We start from the raw sequence: 17,604 nt of genomic DNA, 5'->3' as shown, positions 1-17,604 counted from the left end.
TTTTTTTCTTCTTCTTCTTCCAAATTTATTTATCCAGTAATGCTCATCCCCCAACTGTTTTCTTTTATCCAGTTTTGCTATTTTTTTTTTCTGACAGACAGGAAGAGGCAGAAAACATTGTTTTTGCTTTTATTGCGCCTAAATGGGAATGCAGCCTTTACTTTATGCTTCTCTCTGTACCCCAAAATACCTGTCTGCAAATAATTGAAGCTTAATATAAGCAATGAAGAAATATGGATTGAAAGCCTGTCTATGAAGCCCATTTTCACATTAGCTGTAAAAAGTGCAGAAGCCTCAGGACCTTCCTCATCTCAGTGTCTGAGATGAAGGAGCCAAGATAGTGGTCTGTTAAATAACCTGACTAAAGGCACTGAAGAATATTGTACTGTGGATGTGAATGTAGAAGTAAAACGGATTTATTAAGGTTTGCCCTTTGCTTTTATAATCAAGATGTGATATGAGAAACTCACATCCCCAACGTTGTATAGGAGAATATATTAAAAAAAAAACAACCTGACAAACCCAAAGAAAACAAAATAACCCACCAGAAAACCCAATATGCYCAAGTAGAGTTCCTTTTTCACACCAGAGTAGCTCCAAGTAGGTGCTTATGTGGGAGCTGTTGTGTAACTGTTATTGACACCAGGAAACACTGATCAAATCCCCAAAGCTGTGCCAAAATTTGGAGCTACAGTAATTTCAGGAAAATATTCTTTCTCTTTCATAGGCTATATGAGAAGTCTTCATGTTGAGGAGATAGGAAAGCCCTAGGGAGCTTGATAAGCTAACCAGACTGTAGCACAGCTCCATGGTTACCCAGGCCAGTTATATTTTGATAGTTTAGGACCTTCTTGCTTTCTTCCAATCACAAGGATGTGACATGCATGTCCCTTAATGCCATTCTCCAAACTGATGAACAGTGTCTCTGGAATTACTAAAATATCATGKGTTAGGGGATGTCTGCATGTGGGAATAGGCAGAGGCAGAGCCTTTTCCTGATCCTTCTCACCACCTTCTGCCCTAGGCTGCCTCTGAAGGTCTTGGTGCCTTTACCAGGAGTAAGGTCACATCCTAAGATGCCCTCAGGAATGGGGCAGGAAAGATTGGCCCCATTAAAGGAGAGTCTGGATTTTTTTGATAGAACATGATCCGCTGCAAACACAGAAAATCTCAGGCACAGTTCGTACCGTGCTTGTAGGGGAAAAGATGAGTTTGCAGTGGAGGGAGGATAAATAGAATTCTCCATTTCCGTGTMATTTCTGCCTGTGGCTGTCTGTTCKTGTGCAATGATGAGAGCTGATTTACCCTTTCAGTTCATTTCGCTAATACCTTGTTTTAAATAGGATAACTGATAAGGTAGTGTTTACATCTAAATGGAAGAAAGTGCTTATATGAATTTAGTGGGACCTTATATGTTATCTTAGAAGYATTCATATCCTGTTATTGAAGTCACTAACCTGACACGGGCACTCTCTGAGTCACTCATGAGAGGAACATTGCCCTTGCCTGTGATGTCAGCAAAGAGGGGTTTGCAAACGCTGATATATGAAAAAGAAATCTTCCTTCTTCAGCAAGTTGGGTGGGTTTTTTTTTTTGTTTTTTGTTTTTTTTTTTTTTTTTTTTTTTTTTAATATATATATATATATATGTATATATATATATATATATATATATATATATATATATATAAGAGAGAGAACTCTTGCCTTTCCCCCATTTTTATCAGGAAGTTACAGTTCTACCAGACAGTTATGGAGGGAAAAATGTTTGTATCTTGGTCTCCTTTTCTGTTGCTGGACTGACCTGCCAATTCCCTGTTACACTCCCTTTACTGGTGTTTGCCACGTGTTTGCCAAATGTCTTCTKAGCTGTGACAGATACTCCCTTGAGCTCGACCCAAAGATTTCTACTCCTGCAGGCTGTTGAAGCCAGACTTTGTGAAAGCCTGGAAAAATGACATTAACGTCATCTCATAGAGCCCTGAAACCTGGGTGCCTTGTAAGYACTTGTCGCTATGCAGAATTGGATGTCTAAGGAAAAACAGAGCAGGATATGGGAAAACAACCCTGCAAAAAATAAGCAAAAAGGCTCCAAATTGACAASAGCTTCTGAAAATACTTTAAATCCGGTCTTTTAAAGAATGATCTCCTAAATTGATTGGAAAAGTGAGTCAGTGGTCGCTTAGTTACAGCTTGCTTATTTTTGCAGGGAGAAAAAATAGGATTTAAACAGAATCTTTAGTCTGGCATTTACTGAAACTGAAGATACCCTCAAACAGAAATAAGGTTCCGTTGTCTGTCCAAGGAGTGATTCCCTTTAGGCACAATCTGCAAAGGAGCAGGCTGTGGTATCYATTTCTCTGTGTCCCTGAGCCCAGCTTAAATGCTTCATGTAAGATCAGGCTTTAGTCAAACACAAGGCATGTTTTAAGTGATAGGAAGCACTTGAGCTCAGCAGTCAGGAAATGGAAGAGCCCTGGCTATCCCGGAGGTCAAACCAGATGGTCTGACAGATACTTCTGGCTGGGAACTGTGTGCATCTGAGCCTGGAGAGTGCCTATTTTTAACAAATAAAATATTGCTGTACAGCTGGCTCTTTTGGGAAAGTAGAATTCTCAGGACATTTCCTTGGTCTGACTGTTTGCATTAGATGTCTTTTGATCTCATTTTTGGGTGATGTTGCTGTACTTGCTGTTTGCATTGCCTGTAGCATGGTTCAGGACAGACAGAAAGCCTCCTTTGGTTTCAGTCATCAGAGAAACTGAATTCATTTGCAGGGACTGCATGTACTGAGGAGAAAAATGTGGCTCAAGCAAGAATTTAATTTTCAAGTCAGTTTGGAAAAAAACAAGAGGTCGCAATGTGAGGAGAGGAAGCTGGGGTTTGGGTTTGCAGATTGTGGATGATAAAAACTATTTCCATTGAAGTTTCTAAGCATTAGATCCGTTCTGAATAACTTATGAAAAAATTTGCAGAAGCAAGCTTCCAAACTAAATGAGGAATCAAAAGACATTCAGCACTGCTGCTGATATGGCAATTGTMTTTTCCAGATATGTTGTGAGACAGAGATACACTGATAACTCTGTGGTGTGCTGGCTCTGGCTGGACACCAGCTGCCCACTAAACCTGCTCTGCCACTGCCCTTCTCAGTGGGACAGGGGAAAGAAAATAGAATGAAATTCTTGTGGGTCAAGATAAGTAAGAAGTATTCATATAAGTAAGGGAAAGATCATCCACTAGTTACCATCACAGGTAAAGCATGGAAATTATTTATTTTMATTAGTTTAATTTATTAGCAATTAAACAGTGGGATAATGACAAGTAAAGCATGATTATGATCATCTGAGATTTTCTACTCTCACTTTTGCACACAACACTGCAATTACTTCTTGTAGACTCCCTCACTACCAAAACCTGACCACACAAACCAAACACAGGTCCATATGTTCTTTTTTATAATTTCATCAGAATAGCAGCAAGAACTTGTGGAGGAAGATTTGGGATTGCCATGATAGCACCAATGAAGGTCTGTTGAGTTATGATGTCCCAAAAGGGAAGTGTGCGAGAGGCAGCAGCCTCAGCTCAGTTGGTCACAGCCTGATACCAAAGTGAGAATTCATCTTCACATCGTTCTGATTGGCATCCATCAGCCTCTCACCATTGTCAGCTGCAACATTTCCTACTCTCTGAATTTCTACTGCRTAGCTGAATCTCTAATACTGAAAAGAGAGATGAAGCAATGCTGGCAATACTCCTGGTCCCTGAACTAAAGAGCACTGAAGGCTTTGCCTCCCATTTCCAGTGCTACCATTTATTGCTCAACACCGTAAAGTTCCTCCCATTCCTATGAATTTCGGAGAGCGGTGTAACAGTGCTGGTGTGGATTGTGTAACAGCTTCAACTGCTTCTTAGCACTTCAGTACCGAACATTTTTGGCTGGGCCAAAGTGAAAAATGTCATTGGAACTTCCTCTGTYGACAGTGGGTCTGTCTGTAAGGACAACCAAAACGAGAAGTGAGTGTGGCTTCAGTTCCCTGTAAATCCCTTCTAAATGATGCTAATAGGAAATTCTCAGTGATGACGAGGTGGCTAATGATTCTGATTTAATTTTGTATATCATTGTTTTAGAGGTTCACTTGCAAAAAAAAAGTGACTCTGCAGGATTAGCTAAAGATTTCACTTAGTTTACAAGTGAATTTTTTAGCTCTTATGTTGATAGGTACAGGAGAATTCCTGGAGAATTAAAAAACAGAGGACTAACAAAAAGAACACAGTGTTTRTTATTCTTGAGCTGATCTCATGATTTTTGGTTTTCTGATTCATGATTCTGTCATGTTGGTGGTAATATGGGTGTCATGTAWTGGAAATAAACAGGCCCTCCACTATTTCTGCTTCTGCCTAAATAGTCCTATTTTTGAAAGTACACAAGTCCGCCATTACTGGTTACTGGGACTAATCACACAAATAAATTATTGTTTTATAGGAAAAGAGAGAAATTTTKAGTGTAATTCTTGTTATTCTCTATGTCCCGAGCCTGCCTCTAACGTCGATTCAGTGTTTAGGGAAGATTTCTGTTTAATGTGAAAACTGCAGGCACAAAAAAGAAAGAAAATTAGTTCTGGGCAATTCCAGCTTCTGTTCTCACTTATTTGTTCCTGGAGGGGCTTTTTCTGCAATAAAGGAACAATAACCCTAAATTGTGCTGTGAATTTGAAAAGCTAAGAACTGGTACAGTTTTGCTTGCATAACTTCTGCTCTAAGAGGATCCATGTTTCTAAAGAGTGGAACATATTTTGGATGCACCGGGGAATAAAACATAATGGTATTGTTTTCAAATACTGCTTGAATGTTCCATGTWTCTCTACCTCTGCTTCTGGTCCCAGTAAAAATTAAACACARTTAAAAGYAGTAGATACCATATCTCTTACAAAMCCCAAAKATCTGGTCTCTCTCAAAYCCCAAATGTAAGAGTTGCTTCCYGAATATGGGTGTTACCAAAAAAAGCCAACTGAGGAAGTGGCCATTGCCATGGAAAATGGAAGAAAAATGACAGAATAAAGAGCACATAAACCTGTTATAACCACTCACAGAAAGAAGATAAAATATTCACAGCCAGAGTAAGGCTCCAAATGATCTCCCCTCTCCTCACAAGTGTATTTGCAGGAGTTTGGAGTTTTTCTTTTACTCATCGAACTTCGACCATATCTACTGCTAGCCCATGCTCATCCTGGGCTGTGTCAAGGATATTTTCCTGCCCAGGCTTTTAGTTCTGCTTCTGCAGTAGAGAACTTGTGGGACACTTCTATCCAAAACCTTTTGCAGTCATCGTTTTACTCAGCATGTGACCTCAGGGCAGTCTTTCAGGTTGTAGCTATCTTAGACTGGGAAATTTTGCACTTTTTAAAATCTCCAGGAGGAGACGTGTCCAAAATCAAGCACACATCAGGATGTTTTGCTTGGTCCCAGTGAATTTTTTGATTCCATATGTCATCTGATATCAGTACTCTTTCCCTACCAAAYTTGGCCTTCTAATAAGGCAACTTCAGAATTTCCACAGAAACTCACTCTTTCAAAATTTGTGAAACTCTCAGGGTTTGGGAAAATGAAGCCCTTTAAGCTTTTATGATTTTGTTTTGCTTTATTTTTAAATGAATGACATTTGGAGGCACTGGATACCTGATAAAGTATGCTGAGCATGTTCAGAGCTGATGTGGAAGAATGTGTTTGTTAGATTAGTGGGTAAATATTGTGCAATCCTGGATTTAATTTTTCTGCTATATTGAGGGGGCTCATAATTCCAAATAAAATCCAAGGAAGCCACTCTTCTGAGGAAAGCTGCCATGCTGTGTTGTCCCTTTTCTGGTCTCACTCATCATAGCTCCGATGAACATGCTCTTCCACAGGCCAGGTTAAAATGCATGGTGCTCACTCTGAGTGCTGGGAACCCACCCACAGACAAGAATCTGTCATCAAAGATATTTTTTGTTGTCTCTCATGACCCGCTGAGTCAGTGCACCTAGTCAGCAGCTGGCAAATACTGTGCCTTACAAACACAAAATAGGCCACTGCAAATCCCCCGAGAGGATAAAGCCCATTGCTCACTTGAGTTCTCATCTAAATTGAGTGCAGAAGTGAGGAATAAGATCAAGTGGTGTTTATTTCTCTTTCTTTAGTTCTTCCAACCTCTTAAAACTCAAGATGGCTCTTCTAGTGGCCCAGATTAAAAAAAAAAAGGTTTTCCCTTTGATTATCTGCAACCACCTGCATCTCAATCATTAAGCTAACAACAGTGCTTGTTTTCCAGTTCCTTTAAAAAGGAAGAGAAACCTTCCAGGAAGGTAGTAACACTGGAAATTCTACTTACAGTGARCTAAAAAGGCTGTCTCTACATGCGAAAAATAACCTCATATTTTTGGAAACCAATTTCTCCAGTTGTGAGTTATATCCTATTAGTATCAATGGCTCTGCTTCATCAAAATATGAAAAATGTCCTGGGTGCTGGCCAGGGCTGCACAGAATTCTGTGGGCTCAGATGTTTGAGACAATTTCAGTTTAAGGRTTTGCTGTTTGTTTTCTGTTTCTTTTCAACTTGCTTTTGCAGACTTGTTATGCTTTGAGCAAATTSAGTGAGAAGTTAATCAGCTCAATAGATCTTTCATATCACGCATGTAGGGTGTGGGTTTTTTTTAGAGGACAAAAGCTAATCTTAGCAGCTATTATTGTAAACTGATGCAAATGTTTGGAAATTAGTCACTTGAACCATATCAGAACTATTCCAACCTTTCTGTTCTAGGTCAGATCTTATCAGATTTAAGCTCATTTATCTGCATTTTCAACAAGTAGTTTTCATGTTTACTAAAAAATGCTGTGCCATCCTTTCTTGTTAAGAACATTTCCTATGTTGGCACACAGCTGCAGGAAAAAGATAGATTCTGGAGTAGAGACTGGACTGTAGCCTGTGCTCTGGTTTTGATCTTCATGTTCTGGTTGATCTGCAGTTTTGTTTAGCTCTTTATTCTGCTACCTCAGTTCATAGCACTCCCCTGTGTTTGGTTTCTAGCCAAAATTAATTTACACTCAGTATGAATATTTAGCGCTCATTTGTCCTCAGCATTGCCCCTGGGTGTAAATTGCTCTTCTTTATGGACATCATGCCTGCCCTCAGTCCTTGTTATAACATGTATGGTAAAACTCTATTTAGTTGGGCTCTCAATTTCCTCATGTGCTTCACAACACCTTCATTATATCTKCTTCTGTCTCCATGTTTCTCCTTCAAGTAAAGTTTTCAGAAAGATGTGTGACTTGATTAGAGATATAATTTAGGCACTTCTCAGGGCTCTTCCTAAATAACCATGGCAGAACAGAAAACAGCTGAACTGACCCTTCACCCCTTTGCTTTGATATTTAGGACTTGCTTATTTTGATTTAAAAGCCGGTGTTTCGTATTCTGCAGCTGGACAAATTTTGTTTCTCATATTTTTTACCTTCACAAGGGAGCCAGGTGTTCTGACAATATTTGTGGGCTGATATTTTGGTTTTTTTTTTCCTAGGGAGGCTCATCCTTTTCTCCAGCATCCATTATTACTACAAGGAGAGCACGGACCCAAGCAGCAGCCCTGGCTGAAGATGTGGGGTGCCCTTCATCCACCAGCGAGGAAATTGTAGCCTGCCTTCGCCAGCTGCCTGCTCGTGTCCTCAATGATGCACAGACAAAGGTACAACATAGCAAAACATGTGCCATTGGCAAGAAATCAAAAAGTTTCCATTGACACAAAGCTGTGAGAAAGCTTACAAAATTATTTTGTCTGAATCCTAGTGAAAGAGGAACTGGACTATTTTTGGTGAAGGGAAGTTGTTGTCCATGACATCCACCTCTGAGCTATGAATAGTCACAGTCTGGGTCTCCTTCAGACTGAATTCCTTTTACTTTGGGAAGTGAATTCCTCATTACGTGCTTTAACCGTGTCTTCTAAAATAAATTTAAGCATAGCTTTTTTTCTTCTTTCAGTTCCCTCTCATCTGCCCTGGGTGTTACTCTAAAGGAGAGTCAAGTGTCTGGARCTTTAATAACAGAATTTATGGAGAAAATGAAGCAGGGTGGGATGTCAGTGTTCTGTGTTCAAAGTMGGAGGCTTGTGAAAGCTGCTGTATAAATAATTCTAGAGATGGATCCTTTACCCACAAATTAAAACACCCACTGACAATACATTTTCTGATGAGGACTAGCATAGAGTCAATCCCTAATTTAAAGCAACATCTTTGTGACTATAAGACAATCATTTCTTTTAACTTCTTCAGCTCATTTCACCTACTGAGACTGTCAGCARAATCATTGTTTCCTGCCAGTGATTGCACTTACATTACTTGGTCACTTGTTCACTTGAAGGGTATCAAATCAGTTGAATTAAACATAAATAAAATATAATTTAAAGAGTAAGCTAAATGAACTGCAAAAATCTTGCTTTATTATTTTCTTTTTTTTTTNTTTTTTTTTTGTTTGTTTGTTTTAAATTTTCTTTCTTTCTTTTTTTTTCCCCAACATAGCTGCTAGCTATAAGTGGCCCTTTCCAGTACTGGGGTCCAGTGATGGATGGGATTTACCTCCGGGAACCTTTGGCTAAAGCCCTGCAGCGCCCTCGGCTTCAGAAAATAGATCTGCTCATTGGAAGTGCTCAACAAGATGGGCTCATCAGCAGAGCCAAGGCAATTAAGGTAGGGAGACACTCCCTGTTAATGAACTGATGGTATCACTATGATGACAGTGATGACAGTAATCCTGTGCAGACAGGAGAGATTCTTTTTAATTTCTAYGAGTTGTGAATTATACTCCATGGAAATACGCAAAGGCATTGTCCATCTCTGAGCAGTCCTGGTCAGGATGATTAATGGCATAATAATATTTGTTGATTAACACTTCTGTGGGAGATATGAAAAGGTTATAGAAGTGATTTAGCATTTCTGTTTTGCTGTCTTTAAATCCTATCTATACTTCAATCTCGCTAGTATCTCACAGAGAAGAAAGTAACTTGGTTATCAATTTCTTCACTGTGCAGCAGGATTAAGTCAGCATTTTTTGGGTTTTTTTTAGCAACCTTTTTCCTCTGTTGCCTCTGAGAAGTACATTTTCTTGTAAAGATGATACAGGGTATGGACTAGCTGTAACGAAGAACAGCAAGAGGCCTGATATGTGGTCTAAGGTTTCCAGACAGAAACCAAAAAGAATTGTGTCCATGCTGTACTGTCTGTTGATATCTTGCTATAACTGTGGATTTCATCTCTTGGAGGGCAATGAAAGGTGAATCCCAGCTTTTCTTTGCTGGTAGCCAATAACACATAGACCAATTTACTTCAGAATTAGTGGCCCACTTATTTTAAGTTCATACTAGTTTATTCTCTGTCAGAAGTTTTCTGTTCTTATTTCATGTATCTTTCTTTCTCTTCTGGAATCAATTACAAGAGGGASTCATAGGAAAAAGGCATAGAAGATATAAAGTAATGCTGGAGGCCTGCAGATAATGATCCAGATCCTGTGAGAAGGGAATAAACCTCAATAACCACGTTACAAGTCCTGTGACGAAGACTAGGAAGTGAAATTCTTTCCTTTACCACTGTTTCTGCATATGACATTTGTCTGCAAAATTGAGATGAAATTCCATGATGTATTAAAAATTTTGCAACAAATCATGGTCTTGATGAAAGGCACAAGTGCTAAACCCCAGCTCTGTCAGAGTGAAATGGAAAGAAAAAACACTTGTAACTGAGAGCTCAGCAGAAAAATGTTGCCTGTCCAAAAATAAACTCTGAGATATCTTTTTGATTTAAAGACTTGCAGAAAAAAAAAAAAAAAAAAAAAAGATTGGAAGGGAACTCACTAAGTTGGTGCAACACAGCCATAAGAAAGGGTCATATTTACCTCAATCTGAGACCTTTTTAGAGATTTTCTGATCTCTTTTGACAAAGGTTATCAAAGAATCATGGGATGGTTTGGATTGGAAGGGCCTTTAAAGCTCATCTAGTCCAGCTTCCTCTGCAATGAGATCAGTTACTCAGAGCTCTATCTAACCTGACTTAGGATGTTTGCAGGGATGGAGCTCCTAATGCCTTTCTGGGCAATCTGTGCCAGTGTTTCACCACCCTGATTGTAATAAACTTCTTGATATTTAGTCTRAATCTACCCACTTTTAGTTTAAAATCATTACCCATTGTCCTATTGCAATAAGCTCTGCTAAGAAGTTTATCCCCATGTTTCTTATAAACTAATTTATTAATTGCTAAGCTTTAACTATCCTTACTTAGAAGGACAATTAATTTCTTTGCCAGCTATTATAGCAATACCTACCTAAGTTGGTGCTAATACTATAAATCAAATTTCATCTGAATTCCAGAAAACTTGTAATATTCATGGTAGGTGATTCTATTCAATTTTCTTCCTTTTGATTTTCTTAAGCAGTTTTCATGGTCTTGTAGTACTGATGATTTTTTTTTAAATGCACATTTTCCTCTATTTCCATTTGTCTGTGGCTTCAAGATTTTAGGACTTAAAGGAATATGAGTATTTTGACCAGTCTGTAGTCCCGTCTGTGGTTAAAGTTTCCTGATTTCTCCCTTCTGACACAGTGCATTAATTACTGGGAAACTGCTCTCCTTCCATCACTGAGCTARTAAAGTGCTTTCTCCAGGCCCTCAGCAGCATTTCTGTGAGCGAGCCATGGCCATGTGTGCTTGCAGTCAGTCAGATGATGAAGTCCTGAATAAGCCATGGATACATTTAGCTGCAGTGACAAAAACTGGTGCAAATGGTGGCTTGGAAGTCTGTGCCCCATTTCCTTTGTCATGATGTCATAAGGGATCTTTAATCTGTGCTGAATGTCCTCTCCCCACAATAGACCTCAAAGAAGGATTTGAGACAACCCACACCATATCCCACTCATCTACACATTAATTTTAAGGGTTCATTTGAGGTAGATCTGACTTGCATCTCTCTGGGAAAGCCCAAATCTGGTTTTACAGGTACACTGAGGAGTGTAGGAAGGCTTAGCTRGTGGACAGAGCACTGAACTGAACTTGGGGAACCAAGGTACAATAACTAGTTTGCCTCTGACTTCAACCAAAGTATTTCATCTGTTCTACAAAGAGGGGAATTTTAGGTTGAAAATCCTCCCTGATTTGAAAATCCACCTATGGTTGTGTTCTTGCTCTTTRGAGAGAAGAACCATGCATGCATTTCAGTAGATAAACACAGCTAAAAGGTGCTGTTGCAGGTGTATGGAATTGGCAAAGAAGTCCTTAATTTCCATCTTCTTTAGGATGACTGATTTCAGTGTAGACAGTGCAAAGAGTGAGGGGTAAAAAAACATTTAACCCCTATTGACTTGCTCCACCAGTTCCTGATAATAACTGTGCRGGCCAATTCAATCAAGGACTTGCTCTAATCCTGATTTCTCTTAATACTGATCCTCTGAATGGTAAGGAGACATTTGGATGTAAGCAAGCTTGAGACGTGATGCAAATCTTATCGCCTTAGACTGGAGTTGCATGCAAGTTTTATAAACTCTTGTCACTCTTCACATGGGAGTGAGATGAAACCTCTAGACTGCAACCAGACCAGAGGTGGAAAATCCAGTTGGCAACATGCTGTTCTGTGGGATTTTACTGTCATTTGGTTGTGCTGGGTTTCTGTACTCCCACTGCAGCGCTCTGTTTGTGCCTATTAAGGTCTTTGCTATTAAAAATGAAACACAAAGACAGAAGGCACCACTTATGTGCTAGCAAAACATTTATGTTCGATCTGCTTACAGTGAAAGGCTGAGGTCTCTCAGTGATATTTGCAGCAGAGAGCATGCCCCTGAAATGTCCATTTTATGGCATTCACTGAAATGCTTATTCATGTGAACTGAGACAGATTTGCCATTTCCTGGAGTACTTCCTACTCATCCCCAGTGCAGCCATCAGATGGCTAAAATGAAGTGAGAAACAAAGCAGAGTTTGTTAAGAATCCATTTGTTAAGGGAATGGCAAGTGGCACCGCAATGTACTATTATGTGACATATGGAGTGGTTAAACTTGAACCCATTCACTGCAATTCCCATGGCAGACCTTCAGGGAATATTAGCTTTGAACTGTCATGGATTAGGGCAGCTGAGCAGAAACCTCTGAAAATGTTGATTTCAATTCCCAACTGGACAAAATTTTATCCCTGTCCTATGTGAGATGCTCAGGTGGGAGGACCTAATGGGATTAGATTTATGGATTCACTCATGCTGCTCTGTGTTTATCTGTATATGCCTGCAGGTCCCTATAGCCCAGTCTGTGTCCTACTGTATTCTACTAATCCTTGCAAACTATTCTACTAATCCTTGCAATCTCCACATTCCAAGGACTTAGTCGAAAGAACTGAGGTTGTACTTCATGTGTTTTGTTTCTTTTTCTGTCCCTCCTTAGTACAGTCTAGTTAGATGCAGAGCCCAAAACCAGGACATAGGAGAGTGGGTATATAGAAATCTAGTTTATTTACCTCATATAAGCAAACAGGCCTGTGCAAAACAGATCTTCCATCCTGCACAATATCACAGTCAATTAATTTCATTATGGGAAAAGGTATTCAGCAATATACAACAGGTGGCAGATTTATGTGTATTTATTTTAATGATCAGGGAAGCAGTGTCCTGRTAAATGCCACCACTGAGGAAAATGGRTTGAAATCAACCCTTTCCTTCATCCTTCAACTGGTTGGAATTCCTTGAAGACTCTGATGAATGGTGGCAGATCTTTCACCATCTTTTGTGAGAGTGTTTGTCAAAAGCCATTTAAGGCCTAAGATCYGTACATACACTGTTAATGTTATCACTATTTCAGTTTATTGGAGAAGTATATTTTGCCCCTTGGAAGATGTAAATATTTGATCTACCTGCTGGTACAATTTCCTTTTAAATAAAGCACTGGGCCAGATTCACCCCCATGCTTCAGAAGCTACCCTGCAGCAACAAGAACATTAAGCATTATTTAACTCATTATTTAGGCAATGTTTATGATGTTTTTGAATCATCACAAGAGTATAAAGGGGTGCACCTGCTGCCTTTAATTATTTTCTTACATGCTTTCTTAGAAAACCCCACTATAACTCTGAGGCCAATTCCTAATGCATCTTTAAATGTTAGCAAAATGTAAATTATTTTACATAGCATGCAGCTGCTTCTATTAATCTGGTAGCAGCTGTTGTATCTAGTGTGATTTGAAAATTGTTCCTTGGTCGTATATTTTMTAATGAGAACATTTGTTGGACATGGAAAAGTGGTTGAATTGAATCAGTTTCTGAGATGCTAAAATACTTTTGTCTTTTTAATGTTTAATGGATTTTATTTTGAACATAATTGCTTTGGTTTGGCTATCATGGTTAAGTCAGATGTTTAAATTATACTGTAGTCAGAGTGACACTTGAGAAATTGTTTCAGATTGTGCTATTTTAATGCTGTTTGGGAGATGAAAATTCTAGCAATCTCTTACAAATGTTGATGCTGTTTCTCATCCACCTCTGCTTGTTGAGTCCTCTTTTATCTGACTCAACACATCTCAGGGACTCCACATTTTTATAAATTATTGCTGAGAAAGGTCACCAGAGTTTCTGAGGCAATTTGAAGACCACAGGAAGCAGTACATAGGCACAGTAAATCACAGAATCATAGAACAGAATCATAGAACACACTGAGTTGGAAGGGACCCATCAMGATCATCGAGTCCAACTCCTGACCCTGCACAGGACACCCCACAGATCACACCATATCCCTGAGAGTTTTGTCCAAACTCTTCCTGAAATCAGACAGGCTGGATGCTGTGACCACTTCCCTGGGCAGYTGTTCCAGTGCCCARCCACCCCCTGGGTGAAGAACCTTTTCCTGATATCCAACCTAAACCTCCCCTGACACAGCTTCACGCTGTTTCCTGGGTTCTGTCACTGTTCACAAGAGTAAAGGGATCAGTGCCTCTCCCTCCTCTGCCCCTCACGAGGAAATTGTAACTGCAGTGAGGTGTCCCCTCAGTCTCCTCCAGGCTGAACAGACCCAGTGACCTCCACTGCTCTTTATGTGCCTTCCCCTCCAGACCCTTCCCCATCCTTGTGATCCTTCTTTGAATGCTCTCTAAAAGCTTAATGTCTTTTTTTTATATTGTTGTGGCCAAAACTGCACAAAGTTTTTGATCTGAGGCTGCCCCAGTGCAGAGCAGAGAGGGATATTCCTCTCCCTTGCCTGGTTGGTGATGCTGTGTCAATTTAGTGTCGTTGGCAAATTTCTGTTGAGTTCTGTGTCTGGGTCATTAATGAAAATGCTGAAAAGAGCTGAGCCATGGATGGAGCCCTGTGGAACCCCATTAGTAAACAGTCACCAGCCTGATGTCCCCCCCCCATTTCAGGTACCCCTTGGTGCCCAACCCAGGGGTCAGTTTCTCACCGATCATCTGTCACAGTTATTCAGGGGAAAGCTGGACATTTTGTCCAGGATTGTGTGAGAGAGTCAAAAGCTTTGCTGAAATCCAGAGAGATTGCATCTACTGGCTTCCCTATATCAGATAGGTGGGTTACCTTGCTACAAAAGGAAATCAGGTTTGATAAGCAGGATTTTCCCCTCCTGAAGCTGTGCTGGCTGAGACCAATGACTGTCTTTCAGGCATTTTTCAACACCTCCCAGAATAATCTTCTCCATAACTTGACCAGGCACTGAAGYGAGACTGACAGGCCTGTAGTTTCTGGGGTCCTTCTTCTTGCCTTTCTTGAAAATTAGGGCAATGTTCACCATCACTCCTGATTCCTGAGAATGCTCAAAAATCAACACAGTCTTTGGAATGCCATCAGCCAGCTCTTTGAGGATTCTCAGTTGAATCTTATCAAGCCCCACAAATAAGTAGGGCTCCAGCTGGAGCAGCAGATCCCACACAATTTCAGAGTTGACTGGGAGTTGATAATTTTCATAATCATGGTCTTCCAGCTCATGGCACTGAGATCCTCTTGGTCCATCTTCCATGTTGAAGACAGAAGCAAAGAATGTATTAAACATCTCTGCCTTGTCCATGTCCCTGTTTGTGAGGTGACCAYCTTTACTCTGTAAAGGGTCAGTCTTATCTTTACACTGCCTTTAGCCATTAATATGTTTAAAAAACTCTTTTTATTGCCCCCACATTTCTGGCAGCTTCATCTGCAGTTGCACTTTGGTCACATGAATTCTGTCCCTCCAGCAGCAAGCAGCATTTCTGTATTTTTCCCATGTCACCTGACCTTRCTTCAACTGGGCACACACCTTCCTTTATTGCCTTATTTCCAAGAGAAGATTCCTGTCCAGCCAAGCCAGCCTCCTGCTTCTTCTGCTTGACTTGTGATATTAAATACCTAAGTCTGACCACACTGAGTCAGATCAAAGGGCTGTTCAGCACAAAATTCCACTTTCAGCAGTGCTTAAAAGAGGCTGTTTGTAAGAACAGGGTAAGCAAGTCTGATATTTCTGGTAAATGCTCTCCAAACCTCTAGCACTTTRCAGTTCAGGGACTTCCTATCCTCAAGTGATCTTCCTGTGCTTAATAACTATCAATTTTATTTTTTTTTAATTCAAAAATTCATATGGGAAACTTAATCTTCACCAATTCTTGGCATCCACAAAACCATGTGGCAGGGAATTCCTCAGCTTAACCATGTTGTTTTTAATGATCCATCTCCTTTCCTACGTGATTTTCAGCCATAACTTTTATTTGATACTTGACCATTGATGGGACAGTCATGGACCAGTTCCTAAGGCACATAATCAATCAATACCCTAAGGATTTTTCACTTTATTTCTCWCTGGTTTAAGTGCTCATGACAGGTGTGGAAAAAGTTAACAAATCCTTTTAAAAAGAAAAAAAAAAAAACAAACAAAAAAAAACATTGCATGAAATTTGCTTGTACAGGTTGATTTATACACAAGAGGCAATTTGCATTGCCACAGAAAAATATCTTTTCTTACACACAACTGGTAACCCCAATCCCCAAATGAGAGATTCTTAACTAGATAAAGCAATGCTTCTGCTGGTTATCAGGAACCTGAATTGATGTGTGCCAAAATTGATGTGATGGAAAAACTGCTTTTGTATTCAGTGAATTTGCAGTCAGGTCTTTAGTGATCATTTCTATTTCCTGCAGAAGAATACACGTGTCCTTGCTGGCTTTAAGCTGAATGATTCTGCAGGCAAGAGTGCTATGCAGTTTCATGTGTGGCATTTCTGGACATGAAGTGACGTGTCAGGAGTGAGCTCCCATTTTTTTCAAAGTACATCTGTATTACTAAAGCTGGCACCACATGACTCTTTCACATTGCTTGAGCCAAACTCCAGCAAAAGAATTTGTTACAAATACAAAGAAAAATGCCAAAATCTTCTTGGACTTTGGGATATTTGGTAGTTTTGAAATCCCTTAAAGTCACTTAATCAAAACATAAAGAGCATTAGAATATTAAGGACAAACCTCAGCCTCAGCACATGGGAACTTACTTTCCATCTTTCTTTTCTGTGAATCTACTGAAAAGTAGTTATTCCATCTGTACTTTCTATATAGGGTTGTGGAAAGATCTTCTAGCAGCATGATGAAAACCAGCTGTGGGCCATCAAAAATATATTAAGTAAAGCATGTACAGTAACTAAACTGGGCAGACACTGGCCTAGTTTGCATCAGGCTGACTGCCCAAAATAATAGAGGTGGTTTGTTAGATCTTTTTATCTGGAGTTCTTATCCAAGTTTCAAGCAATATGCACCTGTATAGTGCCCTTTTTAGAAAGGGTTTGATGCACAGGAAAATTCAGAGTAAATATTTCTTTTAATTAAGTTGTTCTCTTTCTGAAACTGATTTTTTTTTAAAGTGAAATGTTTGAATTGATAACATATAAACTTCCTCAAAGAAAGATGTGTTGAAAAATTCCAGTAGTCTTTAACTTCAGTAAGAATATATTTGGATGCACAGTTTGGCATAGAAGGTAGTCCCTGTGACATGGGCACTGTGTGCTTGTCTTTATCTTAGCAAAGGTTTCAGATCACAGGTCTCAGGGAAGGGGCATTTCACTGTTGGTTTCTCTGAAAGGCCCTAGAGTTATGAAGTTTGAAGATCATGACTGTTCCCTGAATTGGGATTTGCAGGAATGGAATTTCTCTTCCAGGTCTAAGGCAGATATTATTCCAGAAGGGACCTAAATACAGAACTCAGAGCAGTCATGTTTCTTTGACTTCTGAGGTGTTTCCAGAAGAGGCAGAGTGGCATAGTCATGAAATCACTTTACAACATGTGCTTTCTGGAATTTTCAAAGGAAAAGATCAGTRTCTCCCTCTCTCCCCTCTATTTTTTCTTCAGAAAGATCATCAGAACGACAGAGTTAAACACACATGCAGTGGTGAACCATGGCTGGGAACTACTTCTGTGAGAGCCAGCAGGATTTCTGTATTCTCAGAGATCCATTGGCACAGCTCAGTACCTATGATTTGGACTTGYTAGATCAGGGTTTCTGTCCTGTAGTAGAGGAAGCAAATATTTCTGGTTGGTGACAGTTTTGAGAAAGCAAAAGTAGGACTGTCCCCCACTCAATCCCCTGGGAATCA

At 39.8% G+C, this 17,604-nt stretch overlaps 1 protein-coding gene across 1 annotated transcript in view; it reads left to right on the top strand.

Annotated features, from left to right (window-relative positions):
• The window catches only part of TG (thyroglobulin), a 143,308-nt gene that overhangs the window by 104,244 nt on the left and 21,460 nt on the right, over positions 1 to 17,604 (top strand). The window contains exons 42-43 of the mRNA XM_057379076.1: positions 7,550 to 7,714; positions 8,544 to 8,711. Coding sequence (XP_057235059.1) covers positions 7,550 to 7,714; positions 8,544 to 8,711 — 333 coding nt within the window. The remainder of the gene's footprint in view (positions 1 to 7,549; positions 7,715 to 8,543; positions 8,712 to 17,604) is intronic.

Source organism: Malurus melanocephalus, unplaced genomic scaffold (genome assembly GCF_030028575.1).
Source record: "Malurus melanocephalus ecotype Western Australia unplaced genomic scaffold, MMel_1.1 scaffold_385, whole genome shotgun sequence".
In the NCBI taxonomy this organism is placed as follows: domain Eukaryota; kingdom Metazoa; phylum Chordata; class Aves; order Passeriformes; family Maluridae; genus Malurus; species Malurus melanocephalus.
This window is presented reverse-complemented; position numbering and strand designations above follow the sequence as displayed.